We start from the raw sequence: 22,129 nt of genomic DNA on the forward strand, positions 1-22,129 counted from the left end.
TGAATGGATCCCAGACTCAGGTCATCTTTGGGGGAAGGGATGGCTCAAGGGCTGGATAGAAAAACTGATGACTTAAGAAAAAGTGCCAACCTTTGAAATAATACTAACAGTATAATAATGATAATAATAATGACTGTGCTCTCTAGAGCTTGCCAGAGAGTCACTGTCCACTTTCTCTGATCACTGGTGGCAGGGAACTTGCTCAGAGAGGCTAGGTGACCTGCCTAGTGTCACACCCCCAGAAGGGGGAGTTGAATCAGATTAGAAGGGCTCAGCCTCCAGTCTCCACCACCTGGCTCTGCGGCCTCACTCTCTGGAGACAGCCCTTAGGGAGCAGCTCCCTTGCTCCTTCTTTCCCCAGCTGAATGGATAAGAGCCCCATGGGTGCGGCAGAGGCTCCCCAACCTCGGAGGCTTTGTGGAGACTTAGTGCTATGACAGAGCTGATTCTCTGCCTGCCTGTCAGCCTCAGGCTCCAGCCTCCTCCTCCAGAGCAGGGACTGAGGGCTCAGTGGGCTATCCATGTGGAGACTAGGGGGTACCAAGTGCAGCCCCTCCCCACTCCTCCCTTGCCTCATTTCCTCCATGGATTCTCTGCAAGGGTCAGTTGTATTTATTGATCAAGACCTTATTTTGCCCACTAGCCTGAAACTGTAAATTTAGGGGGGGTTTGTGCCTTTGTCACCACAATGTCCACACCTCAGGTTACAAGCCTTGCATACAGGAGGCACTCAATAAATGTTGATAGAATGAAGGAAGCTTCTCCGATACCCTGAATCTGGAGAGCCCAGGAACAAGTCCTCGGGGACACCTGCCTCTGTTCTCTATCCTATCCCAGCAATTCTCAGAACACTATGGGGCTTAATTTTCCATGACTGCTGCTCTACTCAGAGTCCTCCCATGCACAGCCCTGCTTGTGGGACCCCTGCCCTCCTCTGACTCACCCCACCCTGTTTGTCCCTTCCCTCTAGCCCCACTGGTCTCCTTCTCTTCCTCCTACATGCCCTCCTCGGTCCCACCTCAGGGCCTGTGCCCTCAAAGTCTCCCCATCCCCATTCCTAGTTTTTTGACTTCATCAGATCTTTTTCCAATAGTTTGTGTGTCTAGAATTCTTACTGGTCCCTAATTTGGAGAGGGTGGTTCCCCTCCTCTGGAACTTCAGCTCCAAGATGGGCAGGTTTGTATCTGTCTCAGACTAGGCATCCCCAGCACCAAACTCAGAGGAGCTTGGTGGATATGTGAGTGAATGAATGGGTGAATGAGTGAGTGACTACCTACCCCACTCTGCCATCCTATACTCACAGGGGACTCAGGATCTGCCTTCCATGTAGGCAGCCATCAGTTAGACCCAGGATGGGGCTAAAATTTCTGTGGATGAACAGCTGGGGAAAAGCTCAGGCTGCTGCCTCTGGGTCGCTCATCCTGTGAGTTGTCCCAGCTCTCCTGCACCCATACCCTGGACCATTGCCCCTAGAAGAGTGGCTCCCTGTTCAGCCACCAGCTTCTCCCCTGCCTTGTCTGGAGGCCATTTCCTGGGGTGAGTCCTGGAGCACCCAGCTATCCTTGCATCCTTTCTGGCCAATCATGGGCTGAGGGGCTCTGTCAGGAATGGAGACCCAAGGGCGCCCACTTATTGCCCCACCCCTGATCCCCATGTACCACTACCAGCCTTGAGGGGTGAGGTCCAAGCAGGCAGCAGGGCAGACTTGGAGGTGATCAGTCACTAGGTCAACCGTCCTAAGATTGGCCCCTTGAAGGGGGTCCCTGAATCTCAGGGCAGGTGAGCCCAAATTGGAAAGAGGGTCTTTCCAGGGCAAGAAGGTGGATGCAGAGCTTGTGGGGCCTGGGCAGGGCGGGAGGCCTGGAGGGGGTCTCTGGGGATAGTGGCCATTGCTTTTGTGAATTTCTGGATGTTTATATGTTGGACTTGAATTCAGAAGGGCCCCCACAGAAGCCTGTGCAGTCCAGATTCAGCCCATGGGCACGGTCTGAACGTTTGTCGTGGGGCAGAAACCCGTATGTGGGCCGGGGCATTGAATGTGGTGCAGGGATGTGTGCCAGATCCTGAGGGAGATGTGGGTGGTTTCATCAGTGTTTTAGAAAGAGCCCCTGGTGGCCCAGGCAGGGGAACAGCCAGTGCAAAGGCCTGGAAGGGGGAACAACTGAGGGGAGATGGGAAGCCTGGGTGGAGGTGGCGAGTGGATAGGGGGATGCAGGGGGGATGACGCATGGCAGAGAATGACCCCTTTAGAGTCATCACAACCCCACTCCCAGTGCCTTTGACATGGCAGGGCATGAGTGGACCCCAGTCCTCCACTTCTTGATCATCATAGCCCTGGGCACTTGTCACCACAGCCAAACCTTCCTTGGGGTGTCCCCGACAGGCTGCAATGAAGAACAAGCTCTCAACAGGAGGGGACAGGAGTCTGCTGACCCTAGGCTGTCACCTGGCCCTGCTCAGCCTTACCACCATCACACGTCCACAGGACCACCCCCTGCCCAAGCAATTGTCCACTCATTTATTCATTCATTCGTTCCAACTATTTTCTGGGCTGCAGAGAAAGCAAAACAGATCCTGACCTGGTACAGAGCTCAGGGCCAGGAAGAAAATAGATGTGGGGCTGAAAGAGAGATAGGGGAGCTGCTGCCTTCAGGTGCCTCCAGGTGGGAAGGACAGAACCCAACTTGATCACCCTCAGCTGGGTGGGGACAGGGTGAGGCTGAGGTAGTGAGGCCACCTGGGGGTAGGATAAGAAAAGGGTTCCCCACCTCCTGGTCCTCAAGGCTCCCCCTGGCTGCCCTTAATGTTTGATGAATGATTTGCCCAAGGACAGCTTCGATGCCAGGGGAAAGAAGCACGGTTTGGGGGACCCCCCCCAAATAGTCTCCTGCTGTCCTACTATCCTGGTATTGTTAGGGGGATTAGGATCGGGGTGGGTGCCGAGTCCCAAAGAACGTGGCCTTGAACTCGTAGCCCCAGCAAGCAGCCCTTCGACCCCTGGAAGCCCCCTGGCCCAACTCCAAGGCACTTTCCACTTGTCAACATCCTGCTTCTCCACCCCAAGCCTTCCCCTACACGGGGCAGACTTGTGAGGAGGTCATTTCGGGAAGGTGTTCAGTTGCTTTGCAAAGTTGTTCCCTAAGCAAGTGCGCGTGGCGGAAAAAGGTTGCCGGATGGCTGGAATTTGGGGCCCTAATTTTGGGAAGGGGGTAGCTAGGAGTTCCCGAGGGCTGTCAGGGGCAGGAGTTGTCGCTTGGTTAATGTCCCCTCCCTCGCGCAGGGCAAGAAGGCAAGTTTGAGGACCCGCTGAGCGCTGGGGTGGTCGAAGCAGCCACGGGGAAATGTGGGATCTTTAAATGTAGGCGGGGCTTTGCGGGGTCGGCGGGGGCGGGGCCAACCCGAGAATCAACCAATCAGCAGCACCTCCCGCGTCGCACCGCCCCCTCCTCTCCCGGCCCGGGCGGGCGCTAGCCCCTCGCCCCCCCACCCCCCGGGTCGGGTCGGTGCACAGGGCAGTGGGGTATGCGCCCACCGCCACCGCCCCCCGCCCCTCCGCCACCGGGCCCTGCGCCCCACCGCGGCTGCCCGCCTCCGCCGCGACCTCGGTCCCAGCCCCCGCCTGGGGGTCGTTGGTCGCGCGGGACCCTGTCCCCTCCAGCATCGTCTGCCCACCCGAGTCGTGTCCTGCAGGTACGGGGTGGCATGGGCACGGGCGCCCGGGAAGGGAGGCAAGTCCAGGAGGAGGACGCGGTTTGGGGCAGGGGACACGGGGAGGGGGATGTGTGTCTGTGCACTGCCCAGGCAAGTAATAAGTCTCAGATCCTCATCCCGGAGGGGGAGAGTGCTGGGTTTCCTTTGGGGAAGGGCAGAGCAGTGAGTCTCCAAACTCCATAGATAACGGTGGGGGTAGCTCTCAGGGTGGAGGCAGTGACCCGGGACTGACTTGGGAATGATAGGGAGGAGACTCTCAGCACTGGCCTCTGGATCCAGAGGTCAGGGGCACTCCGGCAGGAGTCAGGGAGGCCAGCTCTCCCTGCAAAGAGCTCGGGGTACCATGCACAGGGCACCGTCCTGATGTCCTGGAGGGCGGCCCATGAATGTGAGAGCTGGAGACTAGGGCCGAGTAGGAGAGCTGATGGAGATGAAGCAGTGTGGAGGGTGCTGGTGGAGGCAGCCTGGGGAGGGCAGGGCAGGCTAATTGTACCCTGCTGGCTGCTGGCAGGTTCCTGATGGCTGGTGCTGGGAATGCCTGGGGGATCCGTCAGTCAGCCTGCACCTTGCTGCACCCGCACTGGGCAGTCCATGGGGCAGGCGAGCAAGATAATCCTGTCCACCCTGCAGAGATAGGGCCCCACAAGTACTGGGATAGGGGGATCCCAGGATTCTTCCTCACTCTCTACAGGGACATAGAACCCATCTACCACTCACCCACACATCCTGGAAAGTTCCACCATGTGCTGCTCTGGCTATGATTCCTGGGAGCAGAGGGGTGGGCATTTTGCCCCGCAGGGTGCTCTGCCTTGGGGACTGATGGGGCAGGGGACACCTTTTCCTGGTCCAGCTCTGAAAGACAGCATGGCACCACGGCAGGTGTACCCACAGCGACATGCTAAGATTTTCCACACGAATCTGGCCACCCAGCCTACTGGGTGGACACCAAGAAGTCCCTTTACTGAAAAGGCAGCAGAGTAGGGGCAGTGACTGTCTTGGCTGGGATGCCAAAAGGTCCCTCCGGGCAGCTACTGCAACCAACCTGTCATTTATAAATGGGCTCATGGGAGAGTCTGTGGGGTCTGGTTGGGTTTTTTCATCTTCCTGTTGGGTGAGAGAGCACCCCACTCCCTTTGCCTGCCTACCTTCCTCAGCTCCTTAAGAGCTTCATGGATGTCTCCTGCCCTACTCGGCCCATAAATTTCCCACATTGTCTCCTAGGATGGTGTGGAAGGGGGTTCTGCTCATCTCCCCACCCCAGCTTTCAAGGAACTGAGGTCTCATACCCCATTGGACACATTTGACAATTTGGCCATTCCAGGGTCCCTCAAATTGCATGCAGCCTACAAGATGTTTCTTACCTTTTAGGGGAGCTCCTTGGAGGACTTAGGAGACCTCACCCAGAAAAACACACCCTTTCATGGGCACCCAAATCTTGGCCAAGTTTTCAGAGAGGCTCCTGGTTCTTTGGGAATCCCTAAAGGTCCCAGGGACCCCAGCTCTAGGTCCAGGTTGCAGTAGGGGAGGAGAAAGGAGATCTGGGAAGGGGAGGGGTCTCTTGTCCCCATCTTCTCTGGTCCCACTCAGCCTTTAGAAACAGATTGCCCCCTCCTCTCATGGGATCTCAGGCAAACCACACTGTCATTTTGTTTCCTCTGAGGTCACAGGAAGGGTCGGGCATCCACCATGCCTGGGCCTCCAGCTCAGAGGCTCCTCAAGGGCAGGGCCAGTCTGCCTCCCTCTCTAGATGGTGGCTTGTCAAGAGGGAGCCAGGCAGGTCCAGTCACCCACCACCCCCACAGTTGGCATTGACTTAGTCTCTGCCTTTTTTGGCTGTGTGACCTTGAGCAAGGTACTGAACCTCTCTGAGCCTTGTCTCCCATTTATGAAATGGGGTCAGGGATGCCATCTGCTTTGCTGAGTGGCCATGGGGATTAAACGCAATACTTCTAATAAAGGGCTCCACCCACAGTAAGCACTAGGTGCATGTTAACTTTACATTCCCCAGGAATGCCTTCCACCCCTCTGCTCTCATGGAAGCCACCTGCCACCTGTCCTCACCACCCCCACTCTGCCCAGGGCACCTTAGGATGAAGCTGCCAGGCGAAGAGAAGCATGGCCGACACACGGCTGAATTTGGCTTGTGCGTTGAGTGGCTGAGTCACATCCCCAAATTGCATCTTCATCGGTGTGTTTCCAAAGGTTGTCTGCAGAACCCCCACCCCCTCCTGGTCCTGTCGGCCAGACCACCCACCTCTCCTGCCTGTGCCCCCCAAGAGGCCTGGGCAGGGACCTGTATATTCAGGAGGGGTGCCTAGGGTTTCCTAGTACCCCAGGCGAGGAGAGGGCCTAGGTCCACTGAGCGTGTGGACCTCATGTGGATCTCAGACCCATCTAGCAGCCAGGGAGCAGGCTCTCCAGCCCAGGAAGAGAGTGGCACCCAAGTGTTTGTGAGGACATGGAAAGATCAGGGCCAAGGTCAGCCTTATAAAAAGTGAAGTGCCCAGCCTACAGGAAGCCAGGCTTTATAAACTATGAAGTTCTGGGCCTGCATGAGATAAGACTATGTAAATTGTGAAGTCCTGTGCTGGCAGGAGACGAGGCCCTATAAACTGTGAAGGTGGCCACAGCCTGGTTGATGTGATGGGTGGGAGTGGTGAAGAAGGGATATGTTCTAAGACTCATGAGATCACTTGCCATGGAAGGAATGTTTCTTGGGCTCCTAATACATGCTGGCAACAGCATCTGGGGACATGTAGTGGGTGGGACAGACCCAGCGTGGAGGTGGTTCTGTGATATATGGGGTGGACAACCTAGCCAAGGTCACCTATGTCCTGCCCAGCAGCATGGCTCATCTTGGCATGTCCTGACATGACAGTTTACACATCTGTCACCCCCAGAGCACAGATTCAGGGCTGGGGAGATGTCTTGTTTATGCACACAGCTCCCTCTCCCAGGCCCCGAGCACATGCCGGCTTGGCCTTTTCAAAGGGGACAACACTTAGTCTACTGCCTGCCACTGTCTAACTTGTTAGGAGAATCCCACCAAGCAGCCTGATCCAGAATCTGCACTATAAGGGATGGTTTCTTCACAGCATGGTGCCTCAGTTTCCCCAGCTGTAAAACTGGCAAAATCCCAGGGCACCCTTTTTGAGGGTATTTCAAGGATTAAAGAGAAATTCGTGTGAGGGATGGAGTCTGGCACATAGTAGATGTTCAATAAATTTTGGCAGGGTGACAGCAGGTGGCATACAAGGGTGATAGAGTAGGCTGGGGTGGGTCTGGCGAGTCAGGACCCAGTAAAACAGACTCATTAAGGTCCCTGCTCTCCCATATGATGCCACACAAGACAACACTATGCAGGGGCAGAATCTCATGTTGGACGATCAGATAGTCTGCTCCTTGGTGGCCTGGCAGAGAAACTCAGGATGGTACGGGTCACAGGGCCGTACATCTCACAGGCCCTATAGAATCAATTCTGGCATCTTAGAGTTAAGTCCTAGATTGCCATGTTGGGCCTAGAATCTGTTTGGAGACCACAGATCTCCTTCTGAAGAGGGTCTCTGTAGACCCAGCCTCAGTCCCTAATGTCTCCCAAGCCATACCCTGTGCCTGCATGTGTTCAGGCTTTGGGACAATTTGAGGGGAGGAACTGGAAGCTCAATAGAGTGAGGTTAACTTGTCCAAGAGCCTAAAGGTCAGCAGGAGCCGAGCCTGGGTCGGAATCACCTGCTGACTGTACACTTACAAGGTCTCTAGTCCTCCTAGGCAAACCTGCCAGCAAATTCCACTTGAGGCATGATGAAGTGTTTCCTGAGTGTTGGCTATGCACTAGGCATTGCGCCAGGTACTTGGAGACACAGAGTCAGTAGGCAAAGGTCTGGTAGGAGAATGTTCCAGGTAGTGGGCACAGCATGTGCAAAAGCCCTGAGGCAGGACCAAGCTTGTTGAGATCAGTGACAGGTAAGCCAGTGTGGCTGGAAGGGAGCGACTCTGGGGAGACTGAGAAGGATGAAGTGTGTGGGAGCTGGGCCACAGAGGGCCTCCTGGCCACGGTGAAGAATTTGATTTTTATGTAATGGCACTGAGGAGCCACAGGAGGTTTTCTAGTAGGGGAGGGACATAGGCTGACTTGGGTGTTTCTGGGATGGCAAACCCATGTGTGTCAGCTGCTCTGGGTTCATGGCCTCCTGAACCTCAGAATGTTCTGGAGTAGCTGCAATGGTCCCTGGCCCTCTGGTTAGTTGACGTGACCATATCCCCCTTGCCCCTGCAGGTCAGCGTGGGAGCCCAGCCACTGAACCATGTCAGGCCCCAGACAGCCTGCAGCGAGTCCAACCTCAGCACCCACATAGTCATGAACAGCCACAGCCATAATGGCTGTGGGGGGCGGCCACTGGGCGGTGGGCCGGGGGCCTTAGGCCGAGACCCTCTGGACCCAGAGGCCGGCCACCCCCCACAGCCCCCACACAGCCCAGGCTTCCAGGTGGTGGTAGCCAAGAACGAGCCGGGCCAGCTCTCACCTGGCAGCTCCCGGGGGCAGCCCCAGGACCAAGAAGAGGAGGAAGATGATGAGGAAGATGAGGTGGGTGGGCAGAGGGGCTCAGGGAAGCCTCCCAATGTGGGCCACCGCCTGGGCCACCGGCGGGCGCTCTTCGAGAAGCGGAAGCGCCTCAGCGACTATGCCCTCATCTTCGGCATGTTTGGCATCGTTGTCATGGTGACGGAGACGGAGCTGTCCTGGGGGGTCTATACCAAGGTAGGCACAGCCCTTTTCCCTGGTATCCCAGGGAGGCCCCACTGGGCACAGCTGGCTCCCCACCGCCCCTTAGGTATGGTATAGAGGGGCACACTGGCCCCAAGAGAGGTACATGGGAGATGCCGGGAGTCCTGGAGGTGGGGGGTTCCCACTGGGCCTACCTCCTGGGGATGGCAGGGTGGCTACAGATGGGAGTGGAGGGTCCAGCCCATTCCCCTACCAGCACCTAGAATCTGAACCCTGGCTAAAGGTGGGACAGGAGCTGTCCCCTCAAGACCGGCCCAGGACAGCAGGGAGCCTTAGACAGGGTCTGGGCGGGGAGCAGGGAGAGTCCCCACACCCAGAGGAGTTGGCGCTGGGTTACAAATCTGGCTGTGAGTCTTCTTGTGCTGCCTGAGGGTATGTGAGGACAGAGAGAGATAGATCAGGGCTGTGTCGACCCATAAACTCTGAAGTGCTGTAACTGTATGAGGCTAGGCCGTATAAACTGTGAAGTACTGTACCCATGCGAGGCCAAGCCTTTTAAATTGTGATGTGCTAGGACTTTAGGAGGTCAGGCCTTTTAAACTATGAAGTACTGGCCCACATAAGACCAGGCCATATAAATTGTAAAGTGCTAGACCCATCTTGCTGTCAGCTCAGGCCTAAGGAGTAAGAACAGGTGCATTGCTTCCTGAGCAAAATGCCCAGGTGTGGGGGTCAGAGGGCTATCCACCCCCACAGCATCTTCCTACTGTTTTTTTTCTCTCTGCCCAGGAGTCCCTGTACTCATTCGCACTCAAATGCCTCATCAGCCTCTCCACGGTTATCCTGCTGGGCCTAGTTGTCCTCTACCATGCTCGGGAGATCCAGGTCAGTGCCTGGCTGGGCCAGGATACCCTCCTCCCTGTACCCTAGCGCCCCCCACACCAGCCACCTGGGACCCCAGTTTCTTAAACATAAAAGGACCAAGAGCTTCCTTATAGAAAAAAAAAAAAAGATCTCTGTGATGACATCATTTAGACCACCTCAAATTTTTCCTGAACGTGTGTCTATGTTTTACTATTTATTGATTATTTGAGAAAAAAAAAGGACAGTGAGAGCATGGGGTGGGGGGTGTGAGCTAGGGTCTGGTGCACCATGGGCATTTCGCAGCCCTCGGGTCTTCTGAAGTTTTGCAGTGGTGAAAACCAGTGTTCATAGTACCAGGCTCCTTTCCTATTCAATCGGTCCTTGCATTTAAAAGATTTATTACGTGCCACAGAGTTTGTTCTTCTGTTTTGGGGGTTAATCAAAACCAGTTTGGGCCTGACTCTAGCTCAAGGAGTGTCAGGCAGATGTGCCCACAGCAGACAGACATCACTTGGGTCTGGCGCCAGGTTGCAGGGACACCAAAAGTTGACAGATCTGCCTCTTCACCCCTGGCCTCTGACCCCTGACAGTCTGACAGGAGATGGGCACAGAAGAATCCTGCCTGGGTTGCACTATGTGCAGAAGTTTTGAGGACATCCGGGATCTGGCTCACAGAAAGGGCTCTGGATGTGGCTGGGGGCAGCAGAGATGGGGACAGTGACAGCCGAGCTGGAAGGAAGCAGTTCTGAGGGTACAGCCTCTGGGGACAATAGTCTGGCAGTTCCTTAGGTAGTTAAACATGGAGTTACCATATGATCCAGCAATTCTATTCCTAGGTATAGATCCAAGAGAAACAAAACATTCACATGAAAACTTGTACATGGATGTTCATAGCAGCCCTATTCACAGCAGCCAAAAAGTGGAAACAACTCAGATGTCTTTAACCGGTATATGGAGAAACAAAATGTGGTCCATCCATATAGTGGGATTGTTATTCATTGTGTTATTCATATATTATTGTATTCACATATTATTCATATATTGTCTTATTCAGCTTTAAAAAGAACAAAGCACTGTAAGAGTTTGCTAAGGCTGCTGTAACAAACTTCCACAGCAGGATGGCTTAAACAACAGAAATTTATTCTCTCACAGTTTTGGAGGTTGCAAATCCAAGACCAGGTGCTAACAGGTTTGGTTCCTGGTGAGGCCTGTCTCCTCGAAGTGCAGGTGGCCACTTTCTTGCTGTGTCCTTGCATGGCCTTTTCCCTGTGTTCGTCAATCCTTAGTGTCTCTTACTCTTCTTAAAAGGGCACCAGTCCTGTAGAATTAGGGCCCCATCCTCATACCTTCATTTAACCTTAATCACCTCTTTAAAGGCCTTGTCTCCAAATACAGTCATATTGGGAGTTAGGGCTTCAACATATAAATTTTGAAGGGACACGATTCAGTCCATAACACTCTGCCCTGTAGCCCATCCCCCAATTCATGTCCTCCTCTGCAAAATGCATTCACCCCATTCCAGTAGCCCCCAAAGTGTTAATCCTGTCCAGCATCAACTCGAAGTCCAAAGTCTTATTTATATCATCTAAATCACCTATATCAGGTCTAGGTGAGACTGAGGCAAGGTTCTTCTCCAGCTATGAACCAGACAATTCACCTTCTTCCAAAATATAGTGGTGAGACAGGCATAGGACAGACATCCCAGTTCCAAAGGAGAGAATCCAAAAGAAGGAGCAATGGGTCCTAATCAAGTCTAAGAGCCAGCAAGGTAGATTACATGAGTTTCGAAGGCTCAGGAGTAATCAATCCTCTTGGCTCAAAGCTCCACCTACCAGGCCCACTGCGGTGGCAATATCTCCCCCTCAGCCATGGCTGGTGGCATGTTGTGACTTCTTTCACTCAGCATGATATAATCAAGGTTCATCCATGTCGTAGTGCTTCATTCCTCCTTATGGCTGAGTAATATTCCACTGTCTGGATGGACGCATTTTGTTCATCTGCTCATCCTTTGATGGACACTTGGGTTGTTTCCACTTCCGGTGATTGTGAATAGTGCTGCTGTAGTTGAACATGTACAAGGATTTGTTCTAACACCTGTTTTCGTTTCTCTTATGAATCCCACCTAGGAGTGGGATTGCTGGGTCATCGGTCACTATGTTTAACTTTTGGGGGACCATCCGTCCCATGTTTAGTTTGAGTTGTGGTCAACCCCCAGATCTAGGAAGTTTTGTTTATGAGGCCATGTTTCTCCTAAAAGAGGAGTGGGCGGGGTTGGGGGTGGGGTTTTGGGTGGGGGCCCTTGCTGAGGGGCCTGGGTACATGTCAGAGACTCACTGCCTCCCACCGGCCCTCTGCAGCTGTTCATGGTGGACAACGGGGCAGATGACTGGCGCATCGCCATGACGTGCGAACGTGTCCTCCTTATCTCCCTGGAGCTGGCCGTGTGTGCCATCCACCCTGTGCCTGGCCACTACCGTTTCACGTGGACGGCACGGCTGGCCTTCACGTACGCACCCGCAGCGGCCGAGGCAGACGTGGACGTGCTGCTCTCCGTGCCCATGTTCCTACGCCTTTACCTGCTGGGGCGCGTTATGCTGCTGCACAGCAAGATCTTCACCGACGCCTCGTCCCGCAGTATCGGGGCGCTCAACAAGATCACTTTCAACACGCGCTTCGTCATGAAAACGCTCATGACCATCTGCCCAGGCACCGTGCTGCTCGTTTTCAGCATCTCCTCCTGGATCATCGCTGCCTGGACCGTGCGCGTATGCGAGAGGTGTGACTTGATCCCAACCTCCACCCTGGTGACCCCATGCCCACCCACTGACGTCACTGACCCAGGGCTCCCATAGCCATCCCCTTCACCTCTCTCCTGAGTTCCTGGCCTTAGTAACCATCCCTCAACTCCTTGACTTCAGCCTTGTGTCCCCACCTACCCCTGGCCCCTACCCCAACCCACACACCTCTGGGACCCCAGTCCTCTCTTCCTCTCCCACCCTCCCCCAGGGAGCTCATACTCCTTTTTCTCCCCGCCTCTCCACTCTGTGGGCAGCTGACCTCTGGCCTCTGGCCCAAGCAGTGGAGGCAGCAGGAACAGGGACACTTCTCATTCGCTTGTCTCCCCCACAATTTAACTTGCTCTCCTTCTCCCTTCTGCCCGCCCCGCCGGACTATAGGGAAAACATGTGAGTCCCACCCTTGGCCGAGCTGTGTGCACTGAGCTGCCGCCACCATGCTGCCAGCCAGGAATTTAAGATTAGCTGCCATGAGGGGAGGGAATGGGGAGGTGAGGCGGGGTGGCTAGGACTGGCTAGAGCCCATGGGGCATGGGGAGAGCCCATCTCTGCACCCAGGGCCAGGTGGGATTGAGTCAGTCCCAGGACAGTGGGAGGCAGGCCACTCTCAGGTCGTGTCTACTGGGCATCCTTGGGGGCCTGGTGTCTAAGGCCTGGAGAGGAAAAAAAGGCTTTGCTCTGGTGTCTTGTTTGGGTGGCTGACTTCCAGGTCCAGAGTCTGGAGTGAAAGAATACTGGCCCACCCTTTAGGACCTCCCATTCAGGATTTGTTCTGAACAGCCTTGGAAGGTGGTGGGCTATCAATCCAACTTACAGATGAGGAAACTGAGGCTCTCAGGGGAAAAGAGACATTTCCAAAGACCTGTTCCTAGTCATCTCCAGATGCCTGGGGACTCCAGAAGAGGGAGGGGCTCTGCTGGGCCTCTCAGGGCATGGGGGTACTTTGTCGGGAGAGGTGTCTCCTGCCTCTTGCCTAGTTAGGGAAGGCCCTGGAGGGGTCTGTGGTGGGTGGCACTGTGACTGGACTTCCTGGGGGGTCCCTGGGCTGGACCTGCCCCCGAGGACCCATGACCTCACCCCTTTAAGCCTCTACTCCACAGACTCCACCTCAGCCTGGAGTGGAGCTCACAGGGGTGAGGGCCCAGCTCTTCCTGTCATGGAGGCTTAGTTCTGGGGGGGGGTCACATAGGGTCCCTTTGGACCCATGATGTGCTCCAGTGCCAGTTCTCACAGCCCATCCCCCACCCCCTCAGGGTGGGCTCAGGATCAGCGTCTGAGGAGTGAGAGATAGGTACCCCTCATCAAGCATCCCTGAGGTCCAGGCTGGGTCATTTCAGGAGCCCCTGGGTGGGGTAGGAATAGATAGGTAAGGTAAGGGGTTTGTCCTCCCTGAGCCTATGACACTGCTTGAAACCTCACTCCCCTGCCCCGCCATGGCTTCTGTCCCACCCCCACCCCACCTCCCACCCACCTCCCGCATGCCCCCCACTCCCTGGACCTGGATTGTCCTGAGTGGTTCTGCAGCACCCACCATAATTGCAGCTGGGCCTAGGGCTCCCCCACCTACGGTTGGAGGGCCCCTTTCTCCTCTTGTCTGCTAGGTGGGAGGTGCTGGTCTCCCAAGAAGTGGAGGCTGGGGCAGTTTGGGGCTCAGGTACCCCAATGAAAGATGGGGGTCAATTCCTGGTCCTCCACACATGGCAAGCAACCTGGAAGCCCCCCAGCAGGGTGGAGACTCTCAAACACCAAGCTTGCTGAAAAGGCCTCCATTCCTCCCACCCACTGTTGGGGCTTCCCCTCCCTCCTCCCCCTCTTGAACCCCTAACCCCAGCTCCTTCTGCCTGGAATAGCCCTCCTCCAGCTCCCCCTGACTCTCCCCAGCCAGGGACCTACCTCCTTTGTTGACCTCAGTTGACCTCTGACCTTGAATCTCTCCAGGGGAAGTCTCCACCCACTGGCATGGGTATCAGATGGCCTCAGGTCCAGGAAGGAGGGGGTCAGTTGGAAAGGGCTCCTCTGAGCTGGAGGGGCTTTGCAGGCTAGGTGCTGGGCTGGAGCAGGACCTTGAGTTGCCCCCAGACCCAGAGAACCAGCCTCTCAGCCCCACAGCCTAGGCTGACCGCAGGTAAAACCTAACCTGTTCATAGCCCATTGTGGCCAGGATTCCAGGCCAGGCTGTGATGGGGACAAAATAGTGTCCTTTGCAGGGCCTTGGGGCCTGTCTCCGCTCCCCGCCAGCTGGGGCTCTTCCCCCAGTGCCACGTGAGCTGCCTCTTCCCTCCTCACCTGTAGACCAAGCCCAGACTCAGGATTGGGACAACCAGTGCTGCCTTTCACATATTGACGTCCCTTCTTCTCTCAGGTCATGGAGTGTGTTCCTCCAGCCTCCCATCTCCCCCAGTAGCCTTCCTCCCTCCTTGGGACCTTGCTGGCTGGGGAAGTTCTGTCTGGTGTCTGACCTGAATCCTCACCTCCACTCCCTGATGCTTCTGGCACCTGTGGCCACCCATGTCCGTGTCTGTCTGTGTGTCTGTCTTTGGGAAGGGGATAAGGTGTACATGTGTGAACCCACGTGGATGCACCCTCACTTGGACCCCTCTCTGCCCCATGACCAGGGCCTGGAGGACAGACATCCTGGGCAGCAGCTTGGGGGTCGGGCAAAGGTATGAGGCTAGAAGGGAGGCTCGGAGGAGGGCGTGGGTGCCCTCCGCCCCATGGGGGCTGCCTCAGGAGCTGACCAGCCCTCCCATGACCACACCTTTATCACTCTGAGCCCCCAGAGTGACCGGTTCCCTACTGTCAAGGCACTGCCCCCAGGGGGTGTGATGAAGGGAGAGGGACTGGTGTGGGCTGACTGGCCCTCCCCACTCTCCCCAGGTACCACGATAAGCAGGAAGTGACCAGCAACTTCCTGGGGGCCATGTGGCTAATCTCCATCACCTTCCTCTCCATCGGCTACGGCGACATGGTGCCCCACACCTACTGCGGGAAGGGTGTGTGCCTGCTCACCGGCATCATGGTAAGGGCCAGGGCCCTTGCACATCCCCTGCCAACAGGAAACTCACCCCATTACAAGTTGTACCACATCACAGTCCCTCTTCATGTCCACCAGCCCCTCTGTGGCCCTCCTGCTTACCTCTGATGTAATGCAGAATTTGCACCCTCGGGCTACCTGGGGACATCTCCTCTTGGGGTCTTCCAGATATGCAGCCCCCTGTGTGCTCGCCTGGCTAGATGCTGTGGTCCACTCTGACCAGAGTGTCATTGTGGCCCCTTTATTCTCCTCAGCCCACTTAATTCACAGCCCCTGGATGCAGGGCAAGAGATTTGGTGCTTCCATGCCTCAGTTTCCCTGGCTATAACCAGTGTCCACTTCCCCTGCTTGTTGCAAGGATCGAGTCTGTTCATTTATATGAAATGCCTAGATCCATGAATGCCTTGGACACTCACTTAATTCCCCATCCTTTCCTGATTTTGGGGGTGGCCTGAGCAACCCCGCTGAGACCCCATAGTTTGAAGTTTGTCTCGTGTGACTGGGTGGGTCCAGGCAACACCCCATCTCCCTCAGAGATTTCTCAAATTTGTCACACGTAAGGGCAACCTTTAGACATCTGATGCCTTCTCCTTTCCCTGATTCCATCATCAGGTTCCATTCTTCCAGAACCTTCTTTCTCCTCAAGCTTCTTTCATCTCCCCTACAAATGTAAATGCTCATAGGCCATCTGATTCCACACCAGGGTCCACCGCGGGCCACTCCCTTGAGTGTTTCCTTCCTTTTTTCAGTACAGAGAGAAGCGTTTGTTCTTGGAAAAACATGACACTATCCCCACAATTCCTTTCCTCCCAAGAGGGAGGGGCTGGTTTGCCGGGACTCAGCCCAGCCCCCTTCACCGCATGTAGACTGTCCCCAGTTGTCACCATCTCTCAAAGCCTAAAGCCCAGTCGCTCTGTCTCTCTTCGCCTCTCATCCCCTCCCATTTGGACACAGCTGGGATCCGTGTCCTCCTGCCCCCACCAAGGCCACCCTTTTCCTGGCCCAGCTGAACACAGCCCTTCTCTCGTGAAATAGCATCACACATATTTGCTTCTGTTATTTTGTGACAGTGAAAGGGCAACAAAGAAAGATGAGCCACAGTCCCCTGCTCCCTCCCCCAGCAAATGAACTTTACAAATGAACAAACAAACAAACAAACAAACAAAAACTGAAGATAAGACGAGGGTTTTAAATCCAAAAAACCTTCAGTGAAATGGAAACGCTGTGTTCCCTTCTCTGGGATTCAGCTCCTTCCAGAAAATCAGTTCCATGTCCAGCCTGCAGCTCACTCCCTACCCTTGCCCCCAGTATATGCATGCACAGTCATGCTTGAATCCCTTTTAGCTGCTCCGTTAGCCCTCTGTTCCATCTGTGCCCAAGTGTGTCCCCTCCCGGTCACTGCCCCATGGACTCGCTCCCTTCCACTGTCACACCGACCGCGTGTTTCCCCTTCTTGACCTTCAAGGCATCTCAGCATGACCTCTGAGCTCGGCATTTTCCGCTTAGCATTTTTCTCTCAACACGACATCCATGCTGTTGTGCGGAGCTGTCATCCATTCTTTTCCTCTGCTGCATAGTATTCCACAGGCAGGTTTCCAGCATGTTGCTTTGCCCCCAATTGCCAGGGCTTTTCCTAAGAAGGGGCTCCTGGGTGCTCCCAAGATCTTCGTTCTGGCCAAGAACCCTCAACTTTGTGCCCACCCTGCCAGGCTGGGCATGTTGGCTTCCAGACCCAACCAGGACAGTCTGACAGTGTCCCTGGCCCCTTCCTATCTCTCCCCATAAATGTTTCCATCTACCCCTAAGAAAAACTGAACTATTCCCCCTTCCCATTGACTCCCAGGGCCTGACCTCTGTCTCTTTCCATCCTGTACTTAGCAGCCACAGGACGAAACAGCAGGCAGGTGGTGAGCCACCAGGGACAGCCTGCAGCACATGTGGGGAGACAACCTTTTGGCCCCATCACTTGTCCCTGCCACCTGCCTTCTGGCCACTCCTGAGGCTGATGACACCTCCTGAGTACACTAGGCTCCCTGATAAAACCTCCCCTTTTCCCACTCCTGAGTCGCTTTTTGCTGCCCCCTACCCATACCTGTCTGCCCTTCATTACCCCTTGGGGCCTCACTCTTGCCCTCTTCCCCGGTGGCCCCCGAGAAGGCAGGCGAGTCCTCTCTGACCTCCTTCCCTAGCTAGGGTCTGGCTGCCATTTAGGGTGTCCTGGGGAGGGTGGTCGTACCCAGCAGGGAGCCCACATGGGGAGGCACTCCTCCCCCAACTTCCCTGCCTCCTGAGACCTGCACTTCGCCTCTTCCTCTTGCAAATGCCCCACTGTGGGTAACCTGCTGGCTCTTCCCTCACATTGTCCTTATCACCCACCAGCTGACTCTTGTTACTGCTCAACTACCTGCCAGCCTGGTCTCTGTCCCCAACACGTATACCCTGAAGCCATGACAGAGATGCTTCTAAATCCTCCCACCTCTGTGGTCATTGGCCCTGACTGTGCCTGCTGATCCTGCTGTTTCTAGTCCCTTTCTTATCTCTGAGCCTCAATTTCCCCCTCTGCCCAATGGAGATAAGAGTAGTCCTACGTCTCCACGTTGCTGGAATCAAATGAGCTAATCTGTGGGACACACTCCCCAGACGTTTGACGTATAAAGCAAGTGGGGTCATAAGTCAGTAAGCTAATTCTGTGCCAACACTGTGGGCTTGGAGGGTAAAGGCAAGGGTGGAACCAAGGCTTCCTGGAGGAGGGAGGATGTCCTGCTTGTGGCCTGGGACCCATATGAAGTGGACACTGATGTGCCCTTCCCCTCCCCCCATGCAGGGGGCTGGCTGCACGGCGCTTGTGGTGGCCGTAGTGGCCCGGAAACTGGAGCTCACCAAAGCAGAGAAGCATGTGCACAACTTCATGATGGACACGCAGCTCACCAAGCGGGTAAGGGCGCCAGCCCCCATCACAGTTACCCCTTCCCAGTTGTCAAGGGCGGACCCTCCCCACCTTATTTCTGCACACACCAGGCACACCCATGTGTGTGCCAAGACTGCACTGGGCTCAGCCACTTATAGGAACATCCATGAGCCGTGCACAGCGATGGGTGTGGATACCTGTGTGCACAGCGATGGGTGGATACCTGTGTGCCCAGTTACAGTCTAGCTGTGGGCTGCACAGTGAGAGGCAGGGATTCTGGGGCCAAGCAGCCAGACGCAACTTATAAGCTGTCTGACTTTGGCAGGTCAGCTTCTCTGTGCCTCAGTTTCCTTATGTATACAATGGGGAACTGTTCTTTCTCTGGTCCCAGGTAAAAAATGCCGCCGCTAACGTTCTCAGGGAGACGTGGCTCATCTACAAACACACCAGGCTGGTGAAGAAGCCAGACCACGCCCGGGTTCGGAAACACCAGCGTAAGTTCCTCCAAGCCATCCATCAGTAAGTCCAGCACCTTTCCCACTCACGTTTCTGTATCCGCCTGGTGCGGAGGCAGCCGTGACCCCCGGGGAGGAGGCCTTGGGCCAGGCCACACAGCACAGCATGGCCTTGTCATGGCCCCTCCCATGCCGGGTGGTCAGAAGCTTCTGTTGGGTGGGATGGTGGGATGGTCAGAGGGGGACACACAATGGACACACTTGTCCAAGGAAATCACCTTTGATAAGTTATGCAGCCCACCCAACATAAATGACAGGGAGCATATTTTATTCTCTGGAATAGCCAAAATAATTTTACCCCTTAGACATTGAAGCAATTTCCTCTTTCGCTTTGGCTTCCAGAAAGCTCAGAATTAAATTTGTGGCCTGTTGCATAAGCTCATGTAGGATAATTAGAAATTACTTAATTTCCTCTGTTGTCTTTTTGTCCTGAGGATTATTTAATCAAGTAGTTCTCATCCTTGGCTGCTCACTGGAGTCACCCGAGGAGCTTTAAAAAATCCCACAGGTGGCACCCAACGCCGGTTACAGTACAGTCTGGGATGCAGCCTGGGTTTAAACTTAAGTTCTTTAGGTGAGTCCAATGTGCAACCAGAGTTGGCCAACTTTTTCTGTAAAGGGCCAGACAGTAAATATTTCAAGCTTTGTGGACCCGATGGTCTCTGTCGCAACTACTCTATTCTGCCGTCTTAGCAGGAAGGCAGTGAAGATGAATGAGTTTATACTCCAATAAAAACTTTATTTTCCAAAACAGGCATCGGGCCACATCTGGCCCACAGGCCATGATATGCCAGTTACCATCCACTAGAAATATCATGTGAGCCACATACATAATTTTAAATGTTCTAGTAGCCACATTTTTTTTACAAAGCAAAAGGAAGCAAGTCAAATGTAATATGCTTATTTAGTAGACACAAAATATTATCATCGTAACTTGATTAACATAAAAACAATTAATGAGGTATTTTGTACTAAATCTTTGAAGTCCATCGTGTATTTTACACTTACAGCTCATTTTTATTCAGACCAGCCACATTTCAAGTGCTCAGTGGTCATGTCTAGGAATGAGGCACTCAAATATAAATTATAGTCGAGTCACATGGTACCTGATTTAAAATAGTAAAAACGTGTTTTTAGGCACTTTTTAGTATGAGCCGTGAGTTCCCATCTCTCACATTGTGGGAAACCCCATTCACTATGGCTCCCTGCCCCAAGAGCCCCCAGGCCAGACTCGGGCTCATGGGTCAGAGAGTGAGATGAACAGCGTTAGGATCTGAACTCATACAGTGGAAAGGTAACTGAGTCAGCTGTGGAGCACAGAGCCGAGAGGCAGCACAAAGAACACCAGTGGGGTAGGGAGGGTGGGTGAAGGGAGAGCCCAGGGTATGGCTGGGGTGCCAGAAGGTAGAGTGTGACCATTTACCAGGGAGAGACCAGGCCATGGGAGAAGCAGCTCAGCCAGCTGGATTTTAATTTCACGATTGTTTAATTATTTTTGCCTCTTTTTATAAAGCAGCTTTATTAAGGTATAATCAACATAGAGTCAACTGCACCTATTTAAATTGTACAGTTTTATCAGTGTTAAATATGCACACATGAAATTATCATCACGGTGAAGATTATGAACACATTCATCACCCCAAAAGTTTCCTTGTTCTGCTTACCGCCCTTGTCTTTTAGCTAGAGTTTAATCCATTTACATTTATTGTGTTTGCTGTTATAACTGGGTGATTTCTGATAAGAGTCTCTACTTCCTAGGACTGCAGAGAGGTCTAAATGAGATGATGTGCAGAAATGCCTGGCATAGTCCCTGGCACAGAACAAATGCTTGGTAACACATGGCATTCCCCACCCTCCTTGTTCTCTGCTTCTGCTTTCACCATCGCCTAAAAAGCAGGGAGATGAGCTGGTATCCAGCTTACTCAACTTCACTGTGCCCAGGTGTTAGCCCTACCTCCTAACGACACCTTGAGACTCTTGAGGACAGAGAATTCTCCTTGTTAACCCTTCCACAGTTGTTGACTTACCACTGGGTCCCAGTCTGGTCTCTGCCACCTAACTGTGGGGCCTGGGCAAGTGACTATGCTTCTCCAAGTTTCATTTTATTATCTGTAAAGTGGAGATGATGGCAATGTATCTCTTCCCTTGGAATGAGGTGGAGATCGAACACACTTGGGGTGACCAGATGACTCACTTGCACCTGAGCACCACACAGTATTTCTAAATTTGGGAACTGGCTTTGTTATTGTCACCCTCGATATGGTCATTTTGTAACTCCACAAGCATTTCTTGCACCGGCAGTGTGCCAGGCATGGGGGACACAGACATGGCCCTGCCCTGGACCTTGCCCCATGGCATGTTCCAGAAGGTTCTTTGAGGGGAGTAAGCGTGTGAGAATTGAGAAGAGGCAAGGGAAAAGGCACCTCTCTGTGAGTTATCTGTGTCCATTTGTTCTGTGGTAGGACTGTATCACTTACCCTTAGATATCCCTGCATCCCCCAAAGAAAAATAGTGGCCCTGTTAGAACAGCTGATGAAATTAAGCAAGTTTGAACTAGGGCCTGAGGGTGGATGGGATTTGGGTAGGAAACTGAGAAGTGGGCAGGCCTACCAAAGAACGCTCACAGCTGGGGCAAAGGCAGGGAGGCGGGAATGAGTATGCTCTGCAGGCATGAGGCAGCCATGTCAGCATGTCCTTGAGCTGGAAAGGCCCCACTGTGGGAGCACTGTATGCGCAGCCAGGGAAAGAGAAGACATGGTCTTGGGGAAGATGGATTGGGGAACACAGCCTGGGTTTGGTGAGTGTATGCATTTCCTAGGACTGCTGTAACAAAGTACCATGAAGTGGGTGGTTTAAAACAACAGAACTTATGATCACTGTCTTGGAGGCTAGATCACCAAAATCAAGGTGTTGGCAAGGCCATGCTCTCTCTGAAGGTGCTAGGGGAGGGTCTGCTCCAGGCCTCTCTCCTAGCTTCTGGCAGCCTCAGGGGTTCCTTGGCTTCTAGATGCATCATTGAAATTCTCCATTTTCATATGGCGTTCTCCCTGTGTCCTCCCTCTGTGCATGTCTGTGTCCAAATTTTACCCTTTTGTTAAGGACACTAGTCATATTGGATTAGGGTCCATTCCAGTGACTCGTCGTTTTAATTAATGAATGAATTAATTATTTTTTATGGTGACGTTGGTTAATGAAATCCAACAAGTTTCAGCTGTACACTTTAACAGTAAGGCATATATATGTTTACACTGTGTGTTCACCTCCCATAGTTAGATTTCTTTCTGTCACCACATATTTGACCCCCTTTACCCTGTCTACCTCCCCCCTCCCCCCATCCCCTACCCTCTACCAATGATTCATCTTAACCTGGTTAAATCTGCAATGACCCTATTTCTAAATAAGGTCACATTCTGAAGTCCTGGGGGTTAGGTTCAATATATCTTTTGTGGGAGACACAGTTCAACCCATATAACAGGAAGGTTCCTGAGAAGTCAAGAATGACTTCCCCAGGGAAGATATGTCAGGGCCCTTCAGCGGGCCCTTGGGACCGGGGCTGGCTGGGGATTAGGTCCTCTC

At 53.8% G+C, this 22,129-nt stretch overlaps 1 protein-coding gene across 10 annotated transcripts in view; it reads left to right on the forward strand.

Annotated features, from left to right (window-relative positions):
* KCNN1 (potassium calcium-activated channel subfamily N member 1) overlaps positions 1-22,129 on the forward strand; it is a 28,916-nt gene that overhangs the window by 2,575 nt on the left and 4,212 nt on the right. For 2 of the 10 annotated variants that reach the window (XR_005653909.1, XR_005653910.1), the window contains exons 1-7: positions 3,508-3,690; positions 7,988-8,470; positions 9,227-9,322; positions 11,659-12,077; positions 14,974-15,115; positions 17,955-18,065; positions 18,430-18,532. Coding sequence is in view for 7 of the 10 variants with exons in the window: in XM_039867833.1 (XP_039723767.1) it covers positions 3,523-3,690; positions 7,988-8,470; positions 9,227-9,322; positions 11,659-12,077; positions 14,974-15,115; positions 17,955-18,065; positions 18,430-18,532; positions 20,312-20,384 (1,595 nt within the window). In the remaining 3 variants the exon portion in view is untranslated. The other 8 variants (XM_039867836.1, XM_039867833.1, XR_005653908.1 and 5 more) reach the window with 8 other exon arrangements.

This window comes from Pteropus medius, unplaced genomic scaffold (assembly GCF_902729225.1).
Source record: "Pteropus medius unplaced genomic scaffold, Ma_sr-lr_union100, whole genome shotgun sequence".
NCBI classification, from domain to species: Eukaryota; Metazoa; Chordata; class Mammalia; order Chiroptera; family Pteropodidae; genus Pteropus; species Pteropus medius.